Raw genomic sequence first — 15,295 nt, 5'->3', positions numbered from 1 at the left:
AGAATCTCAACACCCTCTCGGCCTACCTCCCCTACACACACATAAAAACACCTCTTGGCGTAGATAATTGCTCTATATATTATCTCCAGAATTTTAGAAGATACAGTCTTAAGACCCGTTTGGAAGGAGTAGATGTTCTTTAAAGCTCTGTTGTTCAAAAATGAGTGATGAAAAAAAGGTAATGGTGAAGAAAAACAACTTTTCTAATGCATAAGGTGGATAGTGTTTACAACAAATGTAGAATTGGAGAATATATCAATAGGGTAACAATTAAATTTAATAAATTGTGTAATTGGCTCTACAAATCCAGTTGCCTTAGTGTATTTAAGATAGGGTGAAATATGCAGAAAAATTTAAGTGTTTTTATTTACTGGTAAGTTTAATATGGCTGCCTAAAAGTTGTTAGAGAATAGAATTGCTAGTGCTTCTCTAAGCATTGCAGCCCTAACCACACCTGGATGCTTGTTGAGGTCTAGTATCCCCGACAACAGGAAAATCACCATGTCATAAGGGGAATGATTTCTGTTACCTTGAGGAAGTTGGAGTTCTTGGTTTTGATAATTGTTTTATCAGAATATTCAAAGGATGTCAGGTGAGCTATAGCTCAAAAAGAAATGCTGATGATGAAAATGGTAAGACTAATAAAAAGGGCTTTAAAAAGAATGGTAGGAATTAAAAGATTATAGACGATTCAGCCACTTAATAATGAAGAGCTGCCAGGGGGCTGTTAGAAATATGTAACTTATTTTGCTTCAGTAATTTTTTACATAGGAGAATATAATGGAAAGAGTGGAATTGAACATGATAAAACCTAAGCTGGGTGATACATTAAGAGCCTTGAGTTGCATTAAATGAGTTGATGTCTCTAGGCTTAAATAAACTGTATTTCAGGGTAATGAGGTTGTAGGTTTATTACAATCATAAATCAAGGAAATGCTGTAGGCATAGGATAGCATGTGTGGATTTCAGTAAGGCCTTCAACAGTCTGTCTTGTCACAAAGAAAAACAGGAAAGTGGATTTATAAATGATCAAAATGTGACACTTAATGAGTGTTCATGCAACCCTGAAAGACATCTCTGCTAGTTGCTGTTATCCTTGTTTTCTGTTTTTATTGATACTTTGCATGGGACATCATTGAAGAAATTAGATGTATATTAGGATGTATCCTAAGGATATATACCAGTACATCAGGAAAAAGTAGTCATTTGTCACCTGGGTCCAGTGGAGCCTTTTAAAAAATATTTTCATGTCATCTTCCAAGTAATTTACAGAAGTGAGACTAAAGGGATAGGGGGAAAATTTTTTTAAAAAGAATTTTAATATAATTGAAATGTAGCATACCTTTTTATTTCAACTTAATTCAAATGTCACAACTTCTTAGCAAAACAAAACAGCCCAGGTTCCTGTCGCAAAAATACAAGATGGAGTCCTTCCTGGTAGTCCTTCCTGGTGAATGACAAGATTGGATGAAAGTACCCTATTTTTGTCCTTAGAGATACATTTTTCTCTCATCAGTTGAGTTTGAGAAATACATTTAGGATATGTTCATATGAAAACTCAGTCTAATATTTCACTTAAATGTTCAGTTTCACCATCATTGAAGTGTAGAATGAGGCCATTTCTTTGCATTCATCTTCTACTTTGTCTCATAATTGTGAAATATGTTCCTCTGTTTTATGCCATTATGGACAGAAAATGAAAAATTAAATATATAACCATGTTCCAAGGAAAGCTAAAAGCAGACAACAAAGATGGTGTCTCCAAGCTTATTTATACCTTCTTGAAATATAAAGCAATATTTTTGGTAGTGTAGTAAAACTGAATGATGATTTATTTCACTGTTGAAACACCCTTGTCAAAAATTTTAATGCTTTTAATTTTACTTATTATTTGAGTCTTTTTTTTTACATAATTGGGTATAATTGATGAGTAAGAATGGAATAATTCTTAGGATGATGAAATAGCAGAATGTTTCAACATATGGGAAAAGAAGCCCTATACCTGATACCATAACTTAGGTATACATTTTAGTGGACTTTTTAAAGTTCAGAATTTTCTCTGTGTTTTTCATAGGACTTCTAAGAAAGAATAAAAGTCATGAAAATGTCAATCTTTTTAAGTAGGTAGAGCTGCTCAAAAAAGAAACTCAAAAACTAAAATTGGTTGCAATGGGTCCTGGGTTGCAATGGGTTTCAGTGGTTAACTATTAAATAGAAAATGAAGGGTGAGAAACGGGGAGAGGGATGGAGTAGAAATGAGGCATAAGGTGAGTGGTGGAGTAAGAAATAAATGATGTGACGACTATATAAGGACCGAAATAGGACCAAATAGTAAGGCTCAGGATGCAGTTGGAAGTTATCTTCCTGTGTTAAAAGTTTTATTGTTTTTGCACCATTTTAAAGGCATAAGTCAGGACTATGCTTAAAACACATTTGTTTGATTTGTTTTGGAAGAGCACCCTTATTTACTAACTTTTTGGTCAATACTGTGGTATAAAACAGGTATTTAAATAATAGATGTCTTTCTAATTCTAACTTCAGCTTTGATTTATTTCTAAACCTTGAAAATGTTACTGTCCTCAGGGAACCTTTTCCTTCATAAATTTAGAGACTTGGAATGTTTCTTTAATGTTCTTTTTGGTTCTTTATTTTTATGCTGCTTTCTTTTCTTTCAGTTTAAATGTCATCTTAAAGAGTCATTTTTTTAAAAAAGTTGTTTTGAAATGTAATCGACATATAACATTTTATGAGTTGAAGGTGTACAAGGTGTTGATTTTTGATACATTGACATGTTGCAGTATTTCACCACCGTAGTGTTGTTAGCTGATGCCTCTGTCATGTCACATAATTATCATTTCTTTTTGTTCTGGAAACAGTTAAGGTCTAGTCTCTTGGCAATTTTGAAGTTTATAAACAATATAGTTGTCTATAATCACTATGCTAGTATTCCTTTTACACAGAGGAAGACTGAAATTCAGAGTTCGAGTACCTTGTTCACAATCAGAGTTTGTAGCAAGGGAACAGTAGTTTTCCGTTGCTCTACAATGTTAAATATTACAGTAGTTCCCATCTTGTGTATCACCAGGAACATTTTTATTAACCTTCGACACCAGGAACCATTTTTACTAATCTTCAACACCTGCAAGATATGTTTTAGGAGAATTTATGGAGCGAGACTTATTTTTCCATAATAGTTTCTCATTTTTAGTTATCACCATAGTATGCATATGTAATTGCTAATCAGTTTCACACTGATTAGCATCATGTAAGCAGTGTAGCTTATCAAGTTGCTGTAATTCTAATCCCAGGGAAAAAACCGGTTTACATTTTAAATGTTCTTATAATTAGGCTTCATTGCCTAACTTTTATTAGGCTTTCTGAAATGTTTTACACATTGCAGGGTACTTTCTAATATTATTTTGTGAATTTCTCAAGATGGATGTTGGGGAAAGCCCGAGTTGAGAATTGTTTTGCTAAATCAGTGACTTTGATATTGGCATTTGAGCTTCATTTTGCTTCTTTACATGTAATATGTGATTTAGTTCTTTAATATAAAATATTTCATTGGATTTTCATTTACAACATTTCATAAAAATGCAAATTGCCAATTAAATTCTAGATTCATTTAGGGCCATAATATGTCATTCATCATATTATCCCTTTATTCTTGGTTTATATTTTCCACACTTAAAAATTTATTTAAAGACCTGATTGATCTTACCATTCTATTCTAATTATTACAGTCTTCTCCCCCTTTTATGATGTTGTATGCTTTTAATTAACTTGATTTGTACAGAAGTATAAATTTAGATTATAAAAGATTAAACATGGGATTTCTTAATGGATTGGGTTCCTTCTTAAAAATTTCATTATAATGTTTGCATGTTTTCATTTTCATTTGTAGTAATATTCATTATTTCCCAATGTTTGTGTGTTTGTGTACATCCTCAATAGGCAACCCCTCAGGATAGTCAAGAAGGAACATTTGGGTCCGAGCATTCCGCGTCACCGTCACAGGGGAGCAGCCAACAGCATTTCCTTGAACCTGAAGCAAATTTGGATGATTCCATAGATATTCAGCAACAGGTAAAGAGTAAATGCTTTTCTGGGTCATATATTTATAAACTAGTTAGAGAAAAATAAAGTATGGTAATTTTTATTTTATATTAAATATTTTATATAAAATAATGGTAATGCCCTGCTTTCCTCCCCATACTTAAGCTCCGCACTCTAACCATTTTACTATTAGGCATTAATGCTACTGTAGTGAATCTCTTGTTCGGCAGAATTGTCAACATGTCCTGAATCTAAACCAGGCACTTTGTCTGTTTGCTCTTCTTCTGACTTTTTAGGACATGGATATAGATGAAGGGCAAGATGGAGCGGAAGAGGAGATCTTTGAACAAGAAGCAAAGAAAGTGGCTGTTCGCTCGAGATCGAGAACACACTCACGATCCCGTTCAAGGTTCTGCAGTAATATTTAAGAATAGTTGTGTGTAAACTTTTAAAATGTTGGCTTTATTTCTTTGCATCAAGATTTAAGGAAATTTTATTTCTTGTGACATCTTACATTTTCTCAGAAAGAAGTAATTCAGAATTTGAAAATCAGAAAATACTTTGTTTAATTGGCTATATCTGTGACCATTTATTTGAAGATTATATATGAATCACAGCGATATTATGAGACTTAGATTTTGGATTATATCTCATTTTAGTCAGTAATATTTTGATGACACCTCAGGCTGTTAGGATAGTAATGCTTCTCAACAACAGTTAAATCAGGCTGTAGGAACAGTGTTAGCAATTCTATTGTATTTTTCTCTTAAATCTGAAAATCATTAGTCTTTAACATTTTTTTCATACCCTATTTTCTGCATATGAATACCCTGAAAATCTGAACAGTAAATGCTAGAGGAGGGGGTGATATCTTTGATCATTTTTTTCAGTCATTTATTAGTTTCTAGAAATTATTTGTATTTACCTCTCGTAAATGAGAGCGTGTCAGTTCAACTTCCTCTAAATCCACTTCATGTCAACAGTATCTTGCTAAAGCAGTGACAGTGTTAGTGCTGAAACTTCTGTGTCGTAGCTTGGCATAGCAGCAGCTTTACTTGTCTTGCAACACCTTCTTACTAAGCATTTTGGAGAGTTCATTGGCATGTGGTTGACAGGCAAAAAAGAAACTGTTTCAGTATCACTTTATAATGTGAAGTCAAGCAAAATTTTAGAAGTTGAAAACTTGTAAGCAGAATTATGTAGTGGTCTAATGCTCTGTTGGAAACATTCTCTCTTGCCTAATTTTAAGAATGTAACATCTTTATCACCTAAAGGATCTTTTTGTGTTTCTTTGGTTTTTCATCCCTGTTCTTGAGTCTTGTTGGGAAAACGATTAGAAGACACTAAGGGAAAATGAGGCCCGCACTCCACTCCTCACTCGCGTCTCCTTCTCCTGGTTCTCTCTTGTGCTTGTGAACACTAACCAGGCTTAGCAAGAGCTACTGAAGACAAGTACCCACAGCCAGTGTGGGCCTGAGTAGCACACAGACTTTAGAGAATGCATGTGTGATATTTGATGATACCTACATCTTTTTTAAGATTTAAAAACCTTGTTTTTGTTTTTCTCACCTAGTGATAGACGAGTAACATTGATCATTAGAAATAAAATAACGGTTTTTCTTTTTAGATCACCAAGAAAACGAAGGTCTAGGTCACGATCTGGTTCTCGAAAGCGTAAACACAGAAAGCGATCACGCTCGCGCTCAAGGGAAAGAAAAAGGAAATCATCACGTTCGTATTCCAGTGAGAGAAGAGCGAGAGAAAGGGAGAAAGAGCGACAGAAGAAGGGCTTGCCTCCAATTAGATCAAAAACGTTAAGTGGTAAGTGACACACTTGTACAAAGCTGTAGGGTCTATAAATCTCATTTGAAAAGTGGCTTGGTAAGTGGGTAATGTTATCCTTGGTTTTGTAATGTGATAGGGGAGAAAAGAAAAAGGAAGATCAGTTTCTACTCAAATACTAAGGTTATTGAGAGGTGTTTTTTTTCTTTCTTTTTTTTTTTTTTAATGCAAGTTACAGAATATAAGACCTGTCTAAAAGATACTGGAAGTGGACCAAACCTGGTGTCTATTATACAGGCACAGTGACCTCCGTGCATAGTGTTCTAACCAATTATGACCACCAGGTCTGTAGGAGTAATTATTATAGGAAGCACGTGAGTAATTATTATAGGAAATGTGTGAGTTTCAAGGCCAATTATAAACTTACCAGGTCCGTACTGAAGAAGACGTTCCCATTGTACAAACTTGCCCTCCTTTATGTATTTTATAATGTATCATAGAACAATTTGGTAGTACTGAAAGTTTGTTTTAGGAGAGGGCTAGGGGAGTGTCCAGTTGGTAAGATTGTGAGGTAGAGGGAAATAAGTTGTAATAAGTGTCAAATTCTACCTAAAGGATTTTTAGTGGGTAGTGAAGTCTGTGAGCCAACAGACTGCAGGTGGGCAACATACATAAAATGGAGCAAATTGTCATTCTTTGCCAAGACTGAATGCTGATCAGGTTACCTGATTTCCGAACATCTATAAAGAAATTTTTTCTGTCATGGAAATAGATAAATAATTGGTATAACTAACTCATGGTACTGCTGAAGCATCTTGGAAATCCAGGCTTAAAATTGAAGGCAGTACCCATCTGCTTACTTAAGTTCTAGCACTTGGAGCAAGGCTTGGCTGTCCTGCGGAACTAGATGTGATTATGAGAGCCAGTGCTAATCTAACAGTGTTGCTGTTCCTAACTCTGAAGGTTTCTGGGTCTCACCCAGCAAGACCTGATGCTAAACCTCTACTGTGCCTCTTCCCGTGATGACCGCCAGGACATTCACAACCGCCCACTTTAGAACAGGGCCTTTACACCGAGTCTCTTCCATTTGGTTCATCACCTGATTTGTCATGTTGCTGTTGCCACCATTTACATAGTTGTTCATCATGGAATTCATTTTCTACCACTGTTTTATTTTCATGGGTAAAACACAATAAACTCAGAAAATACTTAAGAAAGTGAAAGTATGTCTCTTTTTTTTTTTTTTACCTAAAATCTCTCCTTATACAGAAGTAATATCGATTTTATACGGTCCCAACGTATTTTAATCACATACAGGAATTTTCCTTATCATCAGTCCTTAGAACACAAGAATTTTCACAGGTAATTCAAGGAATATGAACCATCAACAAACAGCAGCATAGGAATCAAGCACCCTCCTCATGGGGTGGGGGAGACTCATTACTGCTCCCCAGAGGCAGGGAAATGGAGTTACCTATGGGAATAATTAGTAGGGAGGCAGCATTGACAGGGGGGGACATGTGGAGCAGTTTTCGGGGAGATTAAGGCAGCTGTGATGTGTAGGACAGAGTAAGGAGAGGTGGGGGCTGTTCAGTGAAAGGGGTCCAGAAATTTGCTACCGGTTTGTGGAAGGTTGATTAATGGGCCCCCAGAGATGTTCACATCCAGGTCTCCGGAGCGTGTAAATATGTTGCATTGCGTGGTAAAAGGTTGCTTTGCAAATGGGATTGTAAGGATCTTGAGGTGGGGAGATTAACTTGGATTATCCAGGAGAGCACAGTGTAATCCAAGGGTCTTTATAAGAGGAAACGATACCAGAGAAAAGATGATGTGAAGATGGGAGGAGAAAGAGGTTGGTAGATCCTGCACTGTTGGCCTTGAAGATGGAGGTGATGAGCCAGGGAACGCAGGCAGCCTGTAGGACCGAGCAAAGGCAAGGAAACATCCTGCTCTCCCCTAGAGCCTGCAGACGGATGCAGTTTGGGGGTTCAGTTAGGACCTCAGTGCTGTGGGAGTGCGTTTTTGTGTTGTAAGCTACTCTGTTTGTGGTAGTTTGTTTTTATAGCAGCAAAAGAAAACTAATACATTGTCCCTTGAGACTTCCGGTTGAATTTAAGGTATGTGTGCTTAGGGCGTGACTCGCTGATGCACAGAAGAACTAGCAGGGAAGAACAGTGACCAGGGACTTGTTGGAGAGCGGTTCCTCAAACCCACGCACATGGGGAGATGTTGGGAGCTTGGGCTAGCCTGAGTAGAGACCTGATTGGAAACCTGGGTTCAGTGAAGGCCTTACAATAGTCACATCTTAATGTGGGTCTAACTTAGCTCTAGGCATGCCCTGCTATATTTTAAGATAAAAGCTAATCAAAAAGCTGGAAACTTGCTATTTAAAATGACACTGATATAAATCCAAATAGAGCTGACCCTTGAATAATGTGGGGGTTAGGAGAGCTGACCCCTGTGCAGTCAAATATCTGCATGTAACTTTTGACTTCTCCAAACTTAATTGCAGCCATGCCTCAGTATCCATGGGGATTGGTGTTATCACACCTGCAGATACCAACATCCGCAGACGCTCAAGTCTCTTATGTAAAAAAGCGTAGAGCTGCATACAGCTGGCCCTCCACTTCCGTGGATTCCCCATGGTGGATTGAAAATGCTGTTTTGCATGTGTGGTTGGTTGAATCCGCCATGTGAAACCTAGGGATATGGAGGGCTGATTGTATTTATTGAAAAAAACCCTGTTTGTAAGTGGACCCGTGCAGTTCAAACCCATGTTCAAGAGACAACTGTATATTAAAACTCTGCAAATACATTAGCTGTAAATATTTTTAAAGTTAGGGTTTCAGGAAAAGGAGATGTTCATGGAGGCATGAACAGTACAGCTAAAAGGAGACAGGATGTTTCATGTGTAGCATTTGTTTGTTAATGGGAAGTGGCTTCCAAGTGTTTCATGATAACCAGTTAAGGAGTTCCAGTTCAGCCTTTTTCTCTTTGTATCTTCATGCAAATTATTCCCTTAAGGATAAGATATGGTTTTCAGATTTAACTCTTGATTAGGGAGAAACATCCACTTAATCTTTCCAGCACAGAAAAACCCTTAAAAGGTACCCAGCTAGGATTGCAGGGAAAAGTGGTTTAGAAACTCCGTTGCACATTAGAATTACTATGGAACTTGAGAGCTCCCATCTCCCACTCTGTCATACCCGGTACCATTCATCATCTTTCCCAGTTGGGACCCAGGTACCCATAGGTGATTCAAGTGTGCCTCCACGCTTCAGAACAGGTGACACGCAAGATGTGAATGGATACCTGGGATTTTAGTTAATTTTTAAATATGATAGATACAAATATCATTTAACACGTATTTTAAATACGCTGTCTTAAATTTTAGTCCGTTATTGTTATCAGTGCTTTTTTTCTCAGCTACTTGAAAAAGTAACTTGTCTGTGTGATTTAGGCCAATTGCCTCTTATGTCTTGACAGTGTGTAGCACTACTCTCTGGGTTGGTCAGGTGGACAAGAAGGCCACACAGCAGGATTTAACCAACCTGTTTGAAGAGTTTGGACAAATCGAATCCATTAATGTAAGTATCATTTGTAACAGTAGTTTAAGGTGAAAAAAAGAATAGGGGTTTTCACTCATACAGAGTCACTTTGGTTCCTAATTAGCTCAGTAGTATCTGCCTTAAATAAGGCACAGCTTTACAAGGATTCTTTGCGTTGCATCGTTTGTGTTTATTCTGTTGCTATTTATCGCCTTGCTTGATTAATTTTTTAAATGGAATTCTAACAGAAATCTTTAGGGGTTTTATAGCAGTGTAGCACTTGATTCCTAAAAACATTGAATGTTTGAATTTGCAGGAACCCTATGTGTGATCTAGTTTAATTCCTTTTTTTATAGAAAATGAGGAAACTGAGTCCCACAGAATAGTAATCACCTGAACATTAGCTCATAGGTAGTGTTTTTCCTCTGGGGCTAAAAGTAATGAACTGTTTTATTTTTATTTGTTTGAGGAGATTTATAATTCATTAATCCTCATTTTATTAACTTATACTTTTATGTCTATGGACCTTTTATCATTATTTCCTGGGAAATTGGCTGGTTTTCCTTTCTAGTGTTAGGTCCCAACATTCCTTACGTGGCCAAATTTGACTCTTCTGCGTTAGTAACAGCACTCTTTATTTGAATTGAGTTTGATCATTTCGTATGATCTGCTTAAAGCCTCAACAAGATGCCGGTTAAGTAATTCAAATCTCATTATTTTACCAGTGAGGAACTTATTAAGTCAGTCACACAGATAATAAATAGGTGATTGGTTGAGTGCTTCAGCTTAGCTATTTCAAATTCTCTTTCTACACCATGAGAGTGCTGTAGGCTTCTCTTATGTTTTGTCTTTTTAAATTTCACCTGTCAAAACATAACAGTCGTTCAGAATCCATGATCATACAACCTGAAAATTTTTCTAATTTTCACCTATCCTTAAGCTAGTGGTTCTTAGCCCTAGCTGCGTATCAGAAATGTGTTGACATTTGAAAAAACAGAGATGCCCATGATGAGTATCTTTAGAATCTTACCAAAGGGCCGCGGTTACACAGGTGATTCTCATGCAAAGCTAGGGACCACTGCTCTGAACAGATCCTGAATCCCAGTAGCATTTTGGATTTTCAGGTGGTTTATGACCTTTGTAGTCTTTCTTGTACCATAGTAATCTGGGCATTAGTTTGCTTTGTCTGTTTCTTCCTCTGGATTACCTTTTAAGAGCATAGTATTCAACAAATAATAGTCATTACATTATTTTGCGAACTGAAGTGGACTGAATGGCTACGTGATAAAATCTGGGATTTGAAAAACTGGTGTAAGATTTAGAAACCTTTACTTGGTTTTAGGGATGTTTGAGGACTGAGAAAAGGTTGTTTGATTTAGATTAAGTATATCATTAGTGACTTTGAAGAAAATATTTTAAGTGGGTTGGTAAGGAATTGGATCTACATCTTAAGAGTTGAAGTATGTAAGGGGTTAGATAGACTTGTCTTTTGAAAGGTTTGGTATTAAAGTGGCAGTAGCTTGAAGTGTTAGCAAGTCTAAAGGAGAGGTTTTTGTTTTTATTTTGACAAATAGAGCTTAGTAGGTGTTGCATAATAATAAAGTGAGAGAACACCTTTTGAGCTCTTAAAAAAGAAACATACTCTGTGTGTTATTCTGAATTAATACATTAAGGATAATTTTATGATCTGGTAGTCTATAGAATAGTTAAATGGTTTATAAATAAAACTCTCACATCCTTACACTGCTCTTTTCCTGTTCATTTTAAACCTATGTCCAGAAGTACATGGACAAAATTAAATTTTTTAAATTTGAAGAGCTTTAGTTTATCATTTGTCGTAAATTATAGATTTTATATTAAAGTTAAGGTACTTCTCCAAAACAGAAATTCTTCACATGTTACTCAATGTAACATTTGGAAAAATTTAAATAATACTGTGAATAAGTAGTATGCCTTCAAATATGTTGGCCATACATATGCACGTTTTTATACTTTTTAAAATAGTTCTTTATATTAAGAAAACTTTAATTGACATAATGATATTCAAGTTTTCGCATACTCATATATCATGGCTTAAGAGTGAGACCCAACTAGGTTTTGGGTTTTTTGGGTTTGGGAATTTTGGGGTTTTTTTTAAAGACTAAGTAATTAGTTGTACATGAATTGAACCAATAAACATAGCTGGACAAAAAAAAGGGAAAACAATTCATATTAGTCAGTAGACAATGTTCTGTTTCATTAAAATTATAAAATGCCAGAATGAATTGCCCGCCTTGTACCCCTTCTAAAAAGAACATTTTTTTTAATAGATGATTCCTCCCAGGGGCTGTGCTTATGTCTGCATGGTTCATCGACAAGATGCATTTCGGGCTCTTCAGAAACTTAGCTCTGGATCATACAAAATCGGGTCCAAGGTCATTAAGGTGAGATGAGGGGAAGGAGGCACATGCTCTTGTTTTATTGGATTATTAGAGTGTTCCTGTATTTAATTCATCCTTTTTAATGTTATGGGCAAAGCTCAATGAAATTTATTATTTCAGTATTGTTGAGTTACAGAATTAGATATAGGTAAAACAGCAACCAAACTGGAGTCACACGGTCTTTGCAATCACACATATACAGTTATTTTTGTCAGCCAGGTCACCAAAATCTTATGAGCAGACCTTTTTCATTTGTACAGGTTTGCCTTACATTCATTTCTCCCTCGTGCTTCCTAATCATACCCCTTAATTATATTATTAATTTCTTCTTTTTAACATCTGGTCTTCTACAACCCTTGGGAAGGGTTTATTTATATTTTTATTTTCCTAGTCTTTAAACTGAGTATTTATTGTGTATTTTTCCATTTTTACTTCTTGTGAGTAATTTACATTTCATTTATGCTATTTAGAGATAATTTATTCCATTAGTTTCTGCAACTGAATTAAAAACTTTAAAATAACTGCTTTCAAGGGAGTTAATATGCCCATACCTTGTTATTTGATGGCAGAGAGTTTCTCTATGTAAACTAAAGTTCACTGGTCTCCTCTTTTCTGGAGTACCAAGATTTTGTTTAAATTATAATAACTATTCTAATTGCTAATGTAGCTTGAAATTTTAATGGTGAAAATTAGATTTGGATATTATTTCTGGAGATGTCATTTATAAAAGTTTCATTAAAAAGTAGAAATAAATCTCACAAACACCTCACTATTAATGCAGACTTTATTTTATAAACAAACAAAAACAAAAAATGCATGGAAAACATTTCCTTGGCTACTGATATTCAGTCATGCTTATTCATCTGATTGTTAAAACTGGTTTTATTTTTATTTGTATTTATATTGTTTGCATGTTTTTCAATGTTTTTCTTTGTTTTATAGTATACATGAGCTTTCTTTTTTTCTCTCTTCATTTCTGATAGATTGCTTGGGCTTTAAACAAAGGTGTAAAAACAGAATACAAACAGTTCTGGGATGTGGATCTTGGAGTCACATATATACCCTGGGAAAAAGTTAAAGTGGATGATTTGGAAGGTTTTGCAGAAGGAGGCATGATTGATCAGGAAACTGTAAATACTGGTAAGAACACTAAGGGTCGTTTTATTGTTAAGAAAGTACACTTAAAAGGTTGTAATTGATATGTTTTTCACGATAGGGTGAATTGTGTTTATTTCCCAGATTCTTCTCCACCCCACCCCATCCTACCCCCAAAAGAGAATAAATATCAAGCACTCTGTGTTCAAAAAAGTTTTTAAGAAGTTTTTGCTCAAGAGAGTTCTGTATTTTGTATATGGAGGCTTTTAAAAACCAAACATTTCAATTCCTTGAGTTTAAAGGAGAACTGGGTACTTTGGAAGCTTCTTTGAAAAACTTCTCAGATGATTTTGATTAGTATCCATGTTGAGAATGGCAGGAATAGAACCTTCGTTTAGAGAGTGTGGTTCACACCCATGCAGTTCGAGAATGCTCACTTACAACCATTGACCATCTGGCCTGCTCTTTTTAAAAATTTGTCTTTTTTATTTTTAAAAATTCCACTTATAAAATGATTAGCAATTATAACCAGTAAGAAATCTTAAAAGAATTGAATGAAATATGATATATTTGTCATTTTTTTTCACATTTTAGCCGATTTTAGCATAATTAGCTAATTTTTAGAATATTTTCTTCTCAGGCCAATCAATGCATATGTTCAAACACTTTTTAAAGATATTTTTTTTTATTGGGGAATTGGGGGCTAGGAACAGTGTGGGGAATTGGGGGAAGGGGAACAGACAAGTTGCTGTCGTTTTGTTCTTCAGTCTACTTGTGGAGGACATTGCTTCACTGGCCCAAGTTGGCACCATCATTGCGCTCTTCCTGGGCGAGGCACATCAGTTGCCGGCTTCTGGACGGCCGCTCACTGTGGCTGCTGGCCGCTCACCCTGGCTGCTGGCTACACATGGTAGCCCATGGCAACCCACTGCCACAGGGGCTGCAGCCTACGCCGTCGCCGGTGACTCACGGCAGCCGAGCTCCAGGTTGAGCTGTTGTTCAGCATCTTAGCTGTAGAGGGCAGTGTCACTGGCCCTCATATGTGGGATCTGAACCGGGGCCCTCTGGCGTCCCAAGCCAGCTCTTAACCATCGCGCCACTCGGCCGGCCCTCAAACACTTTTTTACTTGTTTTCTTGTCAGTTTCTCTTTTTCTTGATGGATATTCCACCAGAATATATATTCATTTAATAAATATTTTAGTTCCTGCGTCCTACTGTGTGGCAGGCACAATTTTAGGATCTGGGATTACAGCAGTGAGGCAGACAGACAAAAATCCCATCTTCATGCAGTGCACCGTGTACCACAGGGGTTGACAGCCTGTAGCCCTTGGGTCAAATCTTGCTGGCAGCCTATTTCGTAAATAGAGTTTTATTGAAGCGTAGCCATGCTCACTGGTGTTTATCTATTTTATATGCCTTTTGTTTTTCAACAGTTGAGTAGTTGCAACAGAGAACATATGGCTCACAAAGTCGGAAATGTTTAGTGTAGGAAAAGTTTGCCGACCCATGTTCTAGTGGAAGGAAATAGATCATGAGCAAAATAGATACAGTATACAGTGTTTCTGTGTTGGTAAGTTTCAAGAAGAAAAATCAGGGAAGGAGGGGTAAGCAGGATGGGTGTGAATGAAGCTGCTGCAGTTTTAAGTGGTTGAAGAAGGTCTAACAGAGAGGGTGATATTTGAAGGGGTGAGATGCACAGCTGTCTGGGTAAACAGCATTCCATATGGAGGGAACAGCAATTGCAAGGTCTGTTCAAAAATCCCGAGACCAGTATGGCCTGAGCAAAGTTAGTGAGGCGTGAGTAGGAGATGAAGTCAGAGAGGCGCAGAAGAGTGAAGTCACATAGAGCCTCACTGGCCAGCATCTTTACTCTGAGGGAGACGGAGAACTATTGTAGGAACGAGTAGAGCCGCTTTGTTCAATTCCTGCATAGCTGTAGTTCCAGAAAAATTTTCTGTATTGTGTTAATACTTGTTGGTCTCCCTTGTATCTTGTGACAAAATACAGAATGAGGTTGGCTCCTCGTAGGTCAGACAGCCTTTGAGGTCTGTATTACACCCCACTTTAAGGGTTTTCTGTAGACTAAATATTTTAGTGTCTTTCATTTGTCTCGTGTCATGCCTCTTTGGACTCCTTAGTACCCTATCAGATTTATCTGGGCAAAAGCTAGGCTGGCACCTAGAGTTGTGGACACATGGTAAAGATAGACGTGCCAGGGTAGATGAAGGACTTAGGCTTGAAATTAAATGCGTACATAGAAACATGAAAAGTTGCAGCTATCTAGAGGAAATGAATTTCAATTTTTTTTTCTTTTAATTATTTTTTATTATGAAATACACATTTTTTAGAATTAGTTTCAGCTGTACAACACAGTGCAATAGTTATACTTTTTA

The 15,295-nt window shown here is 36.5% G+C and overlaps 1 protein-coding gene across 1 annotated transcript in view; it reads left to right on the top strand.

The window, feature by feature from the left end:
• SCAF8 (SR-related CTD associated factor 8) overlaps nt 1-15,295 on the top strand; it is a 68,914-nt gene that overhangs the window by 40,607 nt on the left and 13,012 nt on the right. Inside the window, exons 10-15 of the mRNA XM_019644161.1 lie at nt 3,955-4,086; nt 4,353-4,465; nt 5,684-5,877; nt 9,325-9,425; nt 11,696-11,809; nt 12,790-12,946. Coding sequence (XP_019499706.1) covers nt 3,955-4,086; nt 4,353-4,465; nt 5,684-5,877; nt 9,325-9,425; nt 11,696-11,809; nt 12,790-12,946 — 811 coding nt within the window. The remainder of the gene's footprint in view (nt 1-3,954; nt 4,087-4,352; nt 4,466-5,683; nt 5,878-9,324; nt 9,426-11,695; nt 11,810-12,789; nt 12,947-15,295) is intronic.

The sequence above is a fragment of the Hipposideros armiger genome, unplaced genomic scaffold, assembly GCF_001890085.2.
Source record: "Hipposideros armiger isolate ML-2016 unplaced genomic scaffold, ASM189008v1 scaffold_86, whole genome shotgun sequence".
Classification (NCBI taxonomy): domain Eukaryota; kingdom Metazoa; phylum Chordata; class Mammalia; order Chiroptera; family Hipposideridae; genus Hipposideros; species Hipposideros armiger.
The sequence above is the reverse complement of the archived record's forward strand: the minus strand, read 5'-3'. Positions and strand labels throughout refer to the sequence as shown.